The 12,686-nt window shown below is 44.5% G+C and overlaps 1 protein-coding gene across 1 annotated transcript in view; it reads right to left on the bottom strand.

The window, feature by feature from the left end:
* The window catches only part of arid2 (AT-rich interactive domain 2), a 33,551-nt gene that overhangs the window by 3,392 nt on the left and 17,473 nt on the right, over positions 1-12,686 (bottom strand). Inside the window, exons 7-16 of the mRNA XM_023409967.2 lie at positions 12,056-12,125; positions 11,490-11,740; positions 9,991-10,087; positions 9,661-9,870; positions 9,118-9,282; positions 7,585-7,663; positions 7,251-7,385; positions 6,250-6,473; positions 2,653-5,105; positions 503-657 (exon numbers count right to left, since the gene is read on the bottom strand). Coding sequence (XP_023265735.1) covers positions 503-657; positions 2,653-5,105; positions 6,250-6,473; positions 7,251-7,385; positions 7,585-7,663; positions 9,118-9,282; positions 9,661-9,870; positions 9,991-10,087; positions 11,490-11,740; positions 12,056-12,125 — 3,839 coding nt within the window. The remainder of the gene's footprint in view (positions 1-502; positions 658-2,652; positions 5,106-6,249; positions 6,474-7,250; positions 7,386-7,584; positions 7,664-9,117; positions 9,283-9,660; positions 9,871-9,990; positions 10,088-11,489; positions 11,741-12,055; positions 12,126-12,686) is intronic.

Here is a 12,686-nt window from a genome sequence, read left to right as displayed (position 1 = left end):
TCTCCCCAGGTCCCCCCCCCCCCAGAGCTGTAGTCTGCAAACCCCCTACTGCCCCCGTGATCCTGTGTAACACCTGCTGCTAAACCTGCTAAAATTTACTATAATTAATGATGATTATTGCTGTCATTACTACTTTTATCAGTAGGAGTACTACAGTTGCCATTACATTACTATTGCTGTTACTGCCGCTACTATCGCCATTATTAATATTGCTATCACTGCATGTTCTTGTTCTTTTCCTCTGTCTCTCCTGCTTGTACGCTCTTCTCTCTCTCTCTCTCCCAACCCAACCGGTCGAGGCAGATGGCCGCCCACCTTTAGTCCAGTTCTTTTCCTTGCCACTGTCGCCTAGTGCTTGCTCTTGGTGGGAATTGTTGGGTCTCAGTAAATATTATTATAAATTGCTCTATTTGGAAAGTGCCTTGAGATAACTTATGTTGTGAATTGGCGCTATACAAATAAAAATGGACTTGAATATGAACGCGAGGCGACCGGCGCGTACCGTTTACAGGACTGCCACAGACACTTGAAGTTCTGCCCTGCTTTCCTGCTTTGCTCGGGCGGCGCTGCGGAGGTTTGCTGTGCTGGGAGGTGAGGGTTGTGGTGTCCCGCTGATGCAGGCTGGGATACAGGGGGCGGGGACGGGGTTACGGTCGGCTGTGGGGAGGAGACATATCATTACAAAAGGCAAATAAATATTAATCACTACATATTTCTCACAGAGAGTAGTAGGTGGCTTAAAGTAAAAGTTGTAAATAAGAACAGAATATTCACTGACAGCTTACACAAGCTACATTAGAAGAATGATGTGGATTTCTTCCTCCATATAGCATTTGTCATTTTTATGATAAGATGGTAAGAAGTTAGAGAGGTCTTGTTGGCTGAGATGTAACCCCGGCCTGTCTTCTGGCAGAAGTTGTTCTCTCAGTTGCTTTACTATAGGAGGTGGGTATCGGTGAGAGCCACATGGTCTTAACTGGTCTCACCTTCTTAACCTCCAACTCACCACACCTGAACCCTTCCAGCCAACATGACAGGAAGTGCTGTGCAGCAAGTGTGTATTTGATGTTGTGTTTACACAGTAAGTTGTATTTACTCGTTTGTTCTTGCTCTTAGAATTACACTTTTTCGCAGATGTATGATTGACTTTTTAAATATTTCGAAGACCTCTTTGGACTTTTTCCTTTCCTCATGCACCTTGGACGTAGGTGAAGTTTTCAGAAACCTTACTTTGTATCATAAAATAAAGGGGAAAATAGACTCTTTACATTCAAACTGCCGACTTTCTCTTGGATTTTCCAAGCTCACTTTCCTTATAACAGAACTCCTGTTATGTAACTGACATTATATTGGATCCATAACTCTGTGGAAAGGAATTTTACATGCAGATGCACATTCACATAACTTTCTGTATGACACACAGGTTATCAACTTTATGATTTACACACAGCCTGTGTCATAACATGCATGTAGTAACAGACCAGTGCAGCAGACACATAGTCACAGCTTAAAAAAAAACAATTTAAATTAAATACTCTTCAACTCAACCTGCACACACTGTAATAAATACACTGTGTTTGCCCTCTATCTCCCACACACAGAGCAATCCGAGTAATAACATGACCCAGTCCTAACTGCACAAAATTGGAAGTTGCTGTCACACTGAGACTTAAAGACTTAGCCTGTGGCCTGACACTAAAATATTACACATCCAGTACATAACGTGCCACTTCAACTCAGTTACATAACGGTTGATTTCAGAATCAAACCCAGAAACCACATTAAAACACAGTCTGCGGCATTTCTGGCCACAAGTGGCAGTGTAGAGTAATGTTTTGATGAGCTGTGTGTGATCTACAAGCCGGTTCCCAGGGACACACATGCAACCCATAAACATGGGCTTGACGTAGGCCAAGCTGTTTTAGTGTAATGTTTTACCCATGATGCTTATTTAAGTGTCATGTATAGTGTCTCACACATGAAGTGAGTGTAAATGTGAATGCCTCTCTGTAGATTTAACTTGTTCAGTGACACATGAAGACAGAGGGAGACACTGAAGTGAGAAAGCAAAGAGCTGTTTCTGCTGGAGAACAAGTCTTAAGTCATAGTATGTTGTATCAAGTTACAATGAACCCTACTGAGAGTTAAATAATGGCTGTATCTCAGCTAATACCACAGAAACAGCTAAAACCACAACTTACAGCTTCAAGATAAATGTATCCAATTAAGGCTACATTTTGATTTAGAGTAAAGTGTAAAATGTCTAAATACATAAAAACTGGGTTGTTAAATAATGAGTGAACACCTCCAGAAGAGATCTTTTACTTCATGCAGAAGTGTTTGGCCATATCATAATGCAAGTTTAAGAAAATAAGAGATAAAAAATGCTTAGCATATGTTTTGCAGTAGGAGATGTTCCCAACATGTCTGCTAGAATGTGAAGGGCACATATAATGTGTTTTGGTGTAAATAAAGCTGTTTGTTTAGGATACCTTTAGCCAAAAAGTAAATGATAAATTAGATTAGTCACAGACAACATACATGACTTGGTAATGCAAATACTCACCCTACTGTGTCTGTGACAGACATATTTTGCAATTCATATTTTGTGACAGGCGTGACATCAGGTCACACTACCCTACAGTGACTCACCGTTGAGCCAGCTGCCTCTGTGGGTGAGCAGTTCCTCTGCTGAGTGGCATTCTCTATTGCTACTTTGGCTACTGTGCTTGGGTCTGTTCCTGCTGGCACTGCCACCATGGTGGCACTGCTGCCGGCGTTGTTGGGGTCACTGATGGTGATGATCCGCACTCCCACTTTATTGGGGATCCCCGAGGATGCTGCCGCTGCGCTGCGGTCCTCGTTCTCAGCTGGCCTCTTGAGGCCTCGAGCCTCGGAGGCCACTCCATTTGCAGGAGAGGCAGCAAGACTCTGGGAGGTAACAGTAACAGTGGGGGGGAGGGAGGAGTTGGGGAGCAGTTGCTGTCTTAGCACAGCGTGGCCCAGCCCCAAAGGTCCATTTGTTAATTCCGAGGGAAGCCTATTGCCTACTGCCTGGGGTCCGTTGGCCAGGCGCTCAGCCTGCTGGGCTTTGGCAGTGTCCTGCTGGGGGGGAGGAGGACTAGGGAGAGGGGGGTCTGAGCCATGACTCTTTTCAGAAGGGCCAACTTCCCCGTTCCCCAAGTACTGTTTGGAAGCAATGTGATTTGGAATGTTTTTGTTAAAGTTGCCACCACTGTCACCCCGATCAAAGTCACACACTCCGTTGACTAAAGTCTTTTTAGGGTCGGGGTTGCCCTCCAGAGGGGTGTTCAGGCCGGGGGAGAGGGCCTGCTTCCCATTAGCAGGGTGACTCTCCGTAGCCGGGCCATTGAGTGCCCCCTGGCTGTTCCCTGAGTGGTATGGAGGTAGATTAGACTCCATGCACTTCCGACCATTAAGCAGCTTCGCACCTGCCGCAACATCGCCGTTACTGGTTTTGCCGTTAGAGGAGTCTCCTTCTGCCAAAGACGAGTTCTCCATCACCTCAATCTTCCTCTCGTGGATGTGCAGCCCCGTGGCATCCTTAGCCTCCTCCTCCTTTTGACAAATGATTTTGTCTCCTCTGAGGGGAGCTGGCAGTGGTGGCGGTGGTGGCGGTGGGGCTGCTGGGGTGTGGTGGGGCAGGGTTCCAGTAGAGAATGGAGGAGGAGGAACGACCGGAGCCACGGCGCCCTGGCTGACAGCAGCAACAGCAGCAGTGGTGGTGAAGCCAGTGTTGGGGACCACGGTGAATGTGACTTGTCCAGCTGCCGTGGGGCCCTGGATGATGGTAGCTGCCCCCGGACTACTTGTGGAAATGAGTTGACCTGGCAAGAGCTGGACCGTCTGAAGGGCTGGAGCTCCTGCTGCAGGAAGCTGGCCAGGAACAAGCTGGACATTGAGCTGCTGAGGCTGAGTAGAGGGAGTCTGTGTGCTGTAGCCCGCTTGGTAGATGACCTGTGGACTAGGGGCTATCGTGCTGTTGGGAGGGGGCACCTGCGGAGCGGGTAGGATGAGCTTTCCTCCCGGCGTAGAAGGCCCTCGCTTTGGAAGCAGTAGCTGTTTGATCAAGCTGGACTCAGTGGAGGTAGGCTGAGATGGAGGAGTCTGGGAGATGATTTGGAGCGGTGGCTGTGGTTGATGCTGCTGTTGATGTTGCTGCTGTTGATGCCGTTTCATGGACAGTGCGTGGCTGACAGTTTGATTGGGCTGGACCTGGGTGTTGGAGTGAGAGACAGGAGGCGGGCAGGGACTGGAAGCAGCTCCTGGCTGCCCTGCTATCTGGATAGTTTGGGCACCGGGAATAGCGGAGGGGTTGGCAAGAACAATCTGGTGTATGGCAGGGGTGTAGGCGGGGCTCTGCTGGGGGTTGGGGCTGACTATTACTACACTCTGCGCCTGCTGCTGAGGCTGAGGCTGCTGGTTGGGAGTGGCTATTGTGGCTGCTGGTCCACCTGACTGGTTTGGCGCTGGTTTTGGGGCGATATTCTGAAATGCGACACGTGACCCCTGGGAATTGGGCACACCCGTGATGCTTAGCGCCTGACTACCTCCCACCTGGATGGAAGAGGAGGGTGCCGATGCTGCAGCAACACATTGAGGCTCCACCTGGGGAGCTCCACCCTGAGGCCCAGACAGGGGAGGGATTTGAGGCAAGGGAGGATGGTGGGTGATCGGAGGGCACACACCTTGTACCCTGGCGGTGAGGATGTGGCCCTGTGGTACCTGCTGAAATAGCGTGACAGGCGTCCCCGTGGGGAGCATGGGGGAGTGTTGCTGTTGTTGCTGAGCCGCAGGCAGAGCGGTGGGGTTCTGGGGGCTGTGGTTCTGGGTGGCTGGTGCCGACGTCGGAATCTGGACCACTGGACCAGGTCGGACATGTTGCTGCACAGCTGCCAGAGGATTTGGTGGTAACTGCAGAGGCACCTGTGGGGGCACCGGGTGACGAGAAACAGTCGGGTGGTTTGCATGGGTGGGTTCCTGTGCAGTCAAGGCCATGGATGGGGCGGCACCTCCGGTGCTGAGGCTGGGGCCCGGGGCCCGGACAAACTGGGGTCCAAGAATGGGATGCCCGGGAGGTAAGCCTGGTAACACAGAGAAAACTGTTCAGGTCTGGTAAGCTACTAAAGCCACCATGGACAACACGAGAATGTTGTCATATTAGATACTTCCTGTTTCTAATGACAGGCTGGGCAGGTTTACTTGTGACAGGTGTCACATGTATTAAATTATTTGTGATTTGTATGAACAACCAAAGCTACTTCCTGTGTCAGGCAGTTTATTGTGGTAATGTCAATGACTGTACATTATGTTTCAATAGAGCTTTAACTGTAACAGAAGGAGCCAAATAACATGGGTAGCAACATCATGTAACAGTCTTTAACATCATGACTGGTCGAGGAGACAAAACATCGGGTTATGAAATATAATATAATTAATTATTTATTAATGCCAAGGAGGTTGGTTAACATCATTCCCTTAATGAGGCCTAAGCACGTCACATTTGGTGAGCTTGGTTTACTTTGTTGCTCCATTCAATAAAACCTATGATGATGATGTTCATATGATTCTTCGGCAACAACAACAATCACAACTTCCCCACAAAAAGTTACATATATGGTCACAGGATGGCCTGTGTCCTGCAGGTTCTTTGACATATGAGAGATGCTGCAAAAAGAAAATATCATTCTCTCATATTCAGAATTATTGCATAACATAATAACACACTGTAGCCAAATGTGCTGTGTTCAGTTTCATGATAAGTGATACAGCTTAGCTGCTTTCCTTTCAATTTCCCCAAGTAAGCTCCTCCAAGTAACTTTTTTTCCTTTGATCATTTTCTCAATATGTTTGCCTTTGTAATTAGTTCAGCCATCTTGGTCCCAGTGGTACACAGCTCTCCTCTCTCTGTAAAACTGCCAGTATCCTTCTCCACAGTATCACTTTTCTCAAGTGCCTTTTCTTTTCTTCCACAGCGCTTCAGCTTCTGACATTTGGCCCCTGTCTGTCTGATTAACTAAATGCATCGTGTGTCAACCATTTCAAAACAGAGCCAGAGGAGAATAACAGTCAGCATCCTGGATGACTAAACAAAACCCGTTGCAGGCAACTTTAATTCATTTACAGTCTCATGTGGAACATTTTAACTTTCTAGCGAAAACTCTTTCTTACACTCCCAAGAAAAAGGAAAGGAAAGCCATGAGCATAAGCTTGATTGATTAATTCTACCTGGAGGCGGAGCCTGAGGGTCTCCAGGTGCTTCATGTCGGGCTGCTGGAGGTGGAGGAGCTGCTGCCGGACTTTGCTGCTGCTGTTGCTGCTGAGACTGCTGGTAGTACAGCTGGATGGGCAGGGGGATTGACCTTCGCCTTAGCCCAACCAGAAAGATCTGAACCTGGCCGTTGGCCTTGGGCTCCTCTTGCCGCCGCATCGTGTGGTTGGGGAACACAGTCCTGTGGTGGGGGCAGGACAAAACTGGTGAGTTTAAATGCTGAATGCAAAATGTGCTGCAATTGAGTTGCACATTTACTATTAATGTTCAACATGTTTTAACAAAATTCAGCTACTTGAAAATTTAAGTCTTTCCCATTTTACCAGTAGTTGGTGCACACTGCAGAGAATAAATATCCTGTAGAGTGCAGGGCGATTTAATTTTAAAAGTGCATTTGCAACAGATACTTCTGTCGTGATACAGCCTCATTTGACTCATCTATCTACGAGTCTATTTATTTCTTCCTTTTGCATAATATGAACACATTTTAAGTGGGAAGAAAATCATATAGCAATTATTTTGACATGTGATTGTGGTATGTCACATTTGAGTGGGAATGGTAATTTTTGCATTTCATTGTGACTGAAGTTTTATAATGGTATGTTGTAATACATTTTACCTTACTGGATATTGTGCTTGGCCATATTGCGATTTCGACAATATTGCGATTAATTGTTCAGCCCAGAAAGGATTTACCAAGAATCTATAGAACTGAAACTGCTTTCGTTTTACATTTACTGGTATCTGACTGGAGGATCATTGTCAAAATTCAACACAGCTATGCTTTGTTAAAGCTGCTCTACCAAGGTAAACAGCAGCAACTGCTGTGTAGCAAACTGAGAAAACAGAACTCCAGTTGGTTAGTAGTAATATATACTTTGGTCAGGGCACAGAGATTATCAGCTGTCTGTGCTGGTGGAACATAAACGCATCAGACAGAAGAGGAGAGGGGACTGACCGGAGACATTTAAGGAACCCGGTGGAGTTCAAGATGTTGCTTCGTCCCATTTTACTGCACGTGGCAAGGTACTCAGAATACATCTCTGATCGAGACACAGAGCCCTCAGGGTTTGTCTCAAAGTGTGCGTTTAGCCTGTTGGAGAAGCATAAAGTGAATTATTATTAGTTATTGTGCAAGAAAAAAAGTGAGCAAAAAAGATGTTGAAATGAAATACAGACACAACGGAAGATGGGTACAAGGGAAATCCTGAATCTCTTCTCTCACAAAGACATTTAAACTGGTCCTTCAGTTACATTGTCACTATAGATGTCTATAGGTTAATAAATCTTACCACTGCAGTGTAAATTTCTCCCCATCTAGTTCAACAATACCAGGTGGTGGTTGAGTGGATTGAACTGGGACCCTTGTTACTGAGGAGACAAAAAGAAAAGAAACATTTAAGTTAAAAAAACAAACAAAAACAAGGTGAAGTCTCCTATATGATCGAGTTAATGTTGACAGACAAAGCAAAAGAAAGACCTGCTGTATTGATTGAATGAATGTCTAGTCTGTGGTGCTCCCCAGGCTGTCCACTAGATGTCACAACACTAATAATTTTGCATTAGTGGCCACTGACAGTACTGGGGTGAACACTTCCAAGGTTAGGTGTGCTTATGGCCCACCAGGGGTTACCTGTTAATTCACACACTTTTTTTTTTTTTTTTTTTTTTTTTTTTACAGCTGTTACAGGTACAGGAAACACAAAACACCTCAAACACCTGAAAACCCAACAGGTGTGAATTCTCTTGGTGGTCTCACCATCAGCTCCCAAAAAACTGTTCACAGCTAACACGGTTTTTATTCTTTATTCTAACTTTTTCATCTTTATTTTCTGCTTTAAAATGCTTTTTTTCCCCCATCACTGCAAATTCGTGTTTCCTCACAAACTTGTGTATTATTGAGCGATTCAACTGGTAATGGAAAAACCTGTTACTTTTTTCTTTACACCATAAAACTCCAAGCAAATTACTCGCAGCAGCAAAATAAAAGGATGTAAATATTAAATATTCAGCACGGGGCACCAAACAGAACGGGCCTGTAAACAGCAGGATGCAGCGCAGCCATGTTGGAATATTGTGCGGCTCAGCAACAGGTGAGTTTGTCGGTCGTGAGTGAATCATTGTGAACTGGCAGTGATTCTGTATTTGTTACATAAACGTTATTTACTGTTAAACAAGGAGTTTTGTCTCACAGTCAAATACAGACCCTGTATGTTGCATTGATTTGTGTCAGAATAGGAGAAATTTGTGTTTGGTTTCTGTTGGGTTGGACAAGGTGAAGCTGCTCTGTGGTATTTACAGTTGAGGTTGTTTAAAGCTCAAACACACAGTTGATGGCAGGTGGGAGTTTGCTGTTACCTTCACTCTGAATATCATGACTCACAGATTTCCACAGCATGTTGCCTTATTTACATTGCCTTTTTCATTTTATTTACAGTCCTGCCACCTGAGAGCTACAATGAAAACAAAGGTATGTAAATTTATATATGTTTTATTTAAATTTAAAAATTCCAGTGGACCTTAATGGTTTAAATCTAAAGCTGTGTTTACTGCCTATAACTGAGTTAAATGCTGACACATGAAAATCCCTCACTAATACTAAAATTGAGCTTCGATAAATCAGTGAGCAAAAACTCAGCACCTGAACATTTCAATTGGTCTGCTCTTCATCTGACTGTAACTTCACTCTACTCAAAACAAACCTCTTCTTATTTGCCTGGCAGGGAGCTGCAGGTATACACCCTTGTTAAGGCAGGTCAGGCTCCCTCCAGCAGCATCACAGATTGTGTCTGACTGACAGATGGAGGAGATGTACGGACACTCACCAGCTGCTGGTGCTCCCTGCACGGCTGCAGGTACCTGCTCGACCAGCTGTGGTCGAACCTCGGCTGCCTGGTCAGCGTTGGCCTGATGCTCAATCAACCGCACCGCTGTTAGGGCGTCAGGTCCAAATGTGTGAAGGTCAACCGATACTAATCGCACTAACAAGTCTGACCAGAGAGAGAGGGAGGAAGAAGAAAAAGATACAAGGATCAGCACCTAGGAGTCTAGTTCAAACACACAGAACCACTCCAGCCATTTAGCAGAGAATCCAAACCAGAGGAAACAATCATTAAAGATTTCAAGGATGAAGGAAATACACTGTCATCAGAGCCAGTAACTCATGAATGGAAAGACTAGCGTGACTGAACTTGGCAGAGAGACAAGTTACCAAAACTCAACTAAGACCATGTGACATCAGATTTCAAGCTCTGGATTCACTTAAGAAGAATGAACTGGAATGGATCAAACATTTTTTTTAAAAAGACAAGCCAAGTAAATTTCCATGATTTCTTTTCTTTTCTTTTTTTTTTTTTTAACTCTCATACCTATGCTGTGGTCTACGGAGGCGATCTTGCTGCAGGGAATCTCTCCGAGCTGGGCCAGCAGGTACAGCACCTCCAAGGAGGCCATGAGGAGCATGAGGTCGGGCAGGGTGAGGAGCATCATTACCTCCCTGTACGAGTCCTGGTCCACGTACTCACAGATTAGCACACCATTGTCCTCCGCCTTACTGAGGTTGCCCAGGATCTCCATGGCTGAGGACAAACACAAAGACACAAAGACACATTCATTGCAAGATGCTTCATATACCATCATGACATTCACAGTGAAGAGGGAAAACTTAACAAGGAGTTTGTCACCAGCAAAGCACTCACCTCTCATTTTGAGAAACCGGTCCCTGGACATCAAGCATTTGGTGATGGTGTGAAAGATCAGATGAGTCGTCCGAAAGTCAACGGGATCCAGCTGGAGCTACAAGGCAGACGAGCATTATTTATGGATTCCACCATCCAGCAAGTTGGCTGGCAAGAACCTCAACGTTCATTATAAATACTTTACAGAGTGGACGGACTGCCCTCCTCAGCACTGAGATTATAGGCTCTGAATAACAAACACACTGTACCATAACAAAGCTCGACTTGTTACTATATTCAGAAACAGCAGGTTGAGGTCTGTCTACTTACTAATGATTTGTGTTGTTGGTCACAACATATAAGCAACCAAAAAGTGCTCTAATAGGATTTATATTATTTACATTAATACATGAGACAAGGCTTTGCAGGATCATATCTGTAGAATGCTTAAAGTGCCCTAAACCCAACCATCCAATTAATCACATCAAAGGCTTCACTGATTGTATCAGGGACTCTATGCATAGAGTTTCTAAAAATAGACGCAGCCTCATTAACATGCGTACCAATAAATGTTATACTGAAGTTTCACCAACATTCTTCATTTCTAAATCTAAAACTTTATTCAATGTTGGATTTAAAGGCGCGGTCTGAGTTCAGTGTTCATCTGTAACTGTTGGAAAACATGATTATTCACCTTGGTTGAATTAATATGTGAAAAATAATCTAAAAAACAGACTGTAAGTGGCACAGCATCTAACAGCCGCAGTCCTCATTTCTCAGGAAACAGTATCTACAGCTACAGATGATTGAGTTTCTAAACATACCACATGTCTGACCCAAATAAACCCAGCAGATCTGTCTGTTTCTGAACAGTAACTCATCACTTAAGTAAGTAAGTAATTGATTTTGCTGGTTAATTAGCTAATTAATTAAGTTAATGTTAGCTCCACATTCTGGTTGAAAAGTTTTGTTTTTTTTTTTTTTTTTTTTTAATGTGTCACAGTGGTAATACTAGTCCACCTATTTTTTTTTTTTTAAGCATAAACTGTAACCCCACAAATCAATGTGCTGTAGTTTGTTAATGACAAGCTCCTCGTCCTCATCACACATGCTAATAATTGCAATTAAACACTCCCAAACTCTTGGAACTCAGCCTAATGCACATCATGTCAACCCCTGGAAAAATCCAAACCTTGAAAAAGAAAAAAAACCTGCTGTGCCTAGTTACTGTTGCTATGCTGTGACTGAACAATATGCTAAATAGGGGAGGGACTTAGCCAGTAATGGATTAAATCTGTTCAGACCACGTCAATGAAGAATGTAATACAGTTTACAACACTGATCATACATGGACAGTTTATCGTGTCACAGTAACCTACATCTGAATACAAACCTACCTCAGGCTGCTCACTGTCACTACATTACTGAACTGACCCAAATCCATGACATAAGTTTTCAAGTCACTGACCACAATTATGTCTCTGTTCAAATTCAAAACAAATGCCCAGAACCAGACCCACCTCGGCAGCCACGTTGCCCAACGTGTCCAGTCCGAGCTGTCGGAGTGAGATGAGGTTACAGTGGGCACAGAGCAAAAGGAAGCGCAGGCACGTTCGGTTGGCCGCCAGCAGCTTGACGTTGGCCTCCTCGAAGGAGAGGTTTCGCAGGATAACGGCAATCTGCAGCACCCGCTGGGCCTCCATGTCACTGATACCGAGGTTCCGTGGCGGGTGGAAGAGGCTCTGCCAGCGCTCCTCACACGACGTACCATCTGCAGAGAGGAGGGGAGTAAAGGTTTAGAGCGCCACGCCAGAGGAGAGTGTGAACAGATATTATTCAACAGGGGATAAAAGCTTTAACTTTCAGGATCACATTAAACCTAATAATTGTAAAATATATGGTGTCATTTAAGTTCCTGAGCTTCCTGTGCCAGAAGTTGTGTTTCTTTTGTGTTGTCATGTATATTGACATGACAACACACTTGAGCATGTCACAGCCCGTTAGGTGTCAATAAATTCACCGTGGGAGCATACAGGAGTGTACCCTTATATTGTTTTCTGTGGTCTCTACCACAGAGCGTGTTTACCTTGTGCTGGGCTGCCCTTGTCCCAGATCAGCTCCCTGACTTCAGCGTCCTCCACCACCTCTTTCCAGAACTGCAGAAACACAGAAGCTGTTAGCCGGGCATTTAAAGTCACTTATAAAAACGTCTACAGCCAAAGTAGGCAACTTTAAATTAGACAAACGTACGTTGACAGACCTGATTAACTCATCAACTTCAAGTTACTGCTGGCTGACAACCAAACAAAACCCATAACACTGAGGTTAGTGGGGCAATCAGCTCACTGCCAGGTAAGCACTTTTATCATATAACCTTAACATGGCAGAAGTGTCAATATCATAAATAGTGCTACAATTAAAAATCATTTAAATCGCTGAATAATCTGCTGATTATTTTCAGACACTATATGGACCAAATAGAAAAAGTAGTGAAAATGCTTGCTACATTTTTCCAGAACCTAATTTGACATAGAGAAATTGCTTGTTTTGTCCAGACAACAGTCCAGAAACTAAAGATATTCATTTTGCTATCATGGAAGACCTCTGCAGCAAGATTGTGTAAATCAAAGTTGTTGATGTCTAAGTTTCTGTCGATTGATGAATTGACCAACTGTTTCAGCTCATATCTTTCTTGGAACTTTAAACACTTTTTTCCA

The sequence above is a fragment of the Seriola lalandi genome, unplaced genomic scaffold, assembly GCF_002814215.2.
Source record: "Seriola lalandi dorsalis isolate HSWRI2012SDOR001 ecotype SW California unplaced genomic scaffold, Sedor1 jcf7180002054410, whole genome shotgun sequence".
Taxonomy (NCBI): domain Eukaryota; kingdom Metazoa; phylum Chordata; class Actinopteri; order Carangiformes; family Carangidae; genus Seriola; species Seriola lalandi.
The sequence above is the reverse complement of the archived record's forward strand: the minus strand, read 5'-3'. Positions and strand labels throughout refer to the sequence as shown.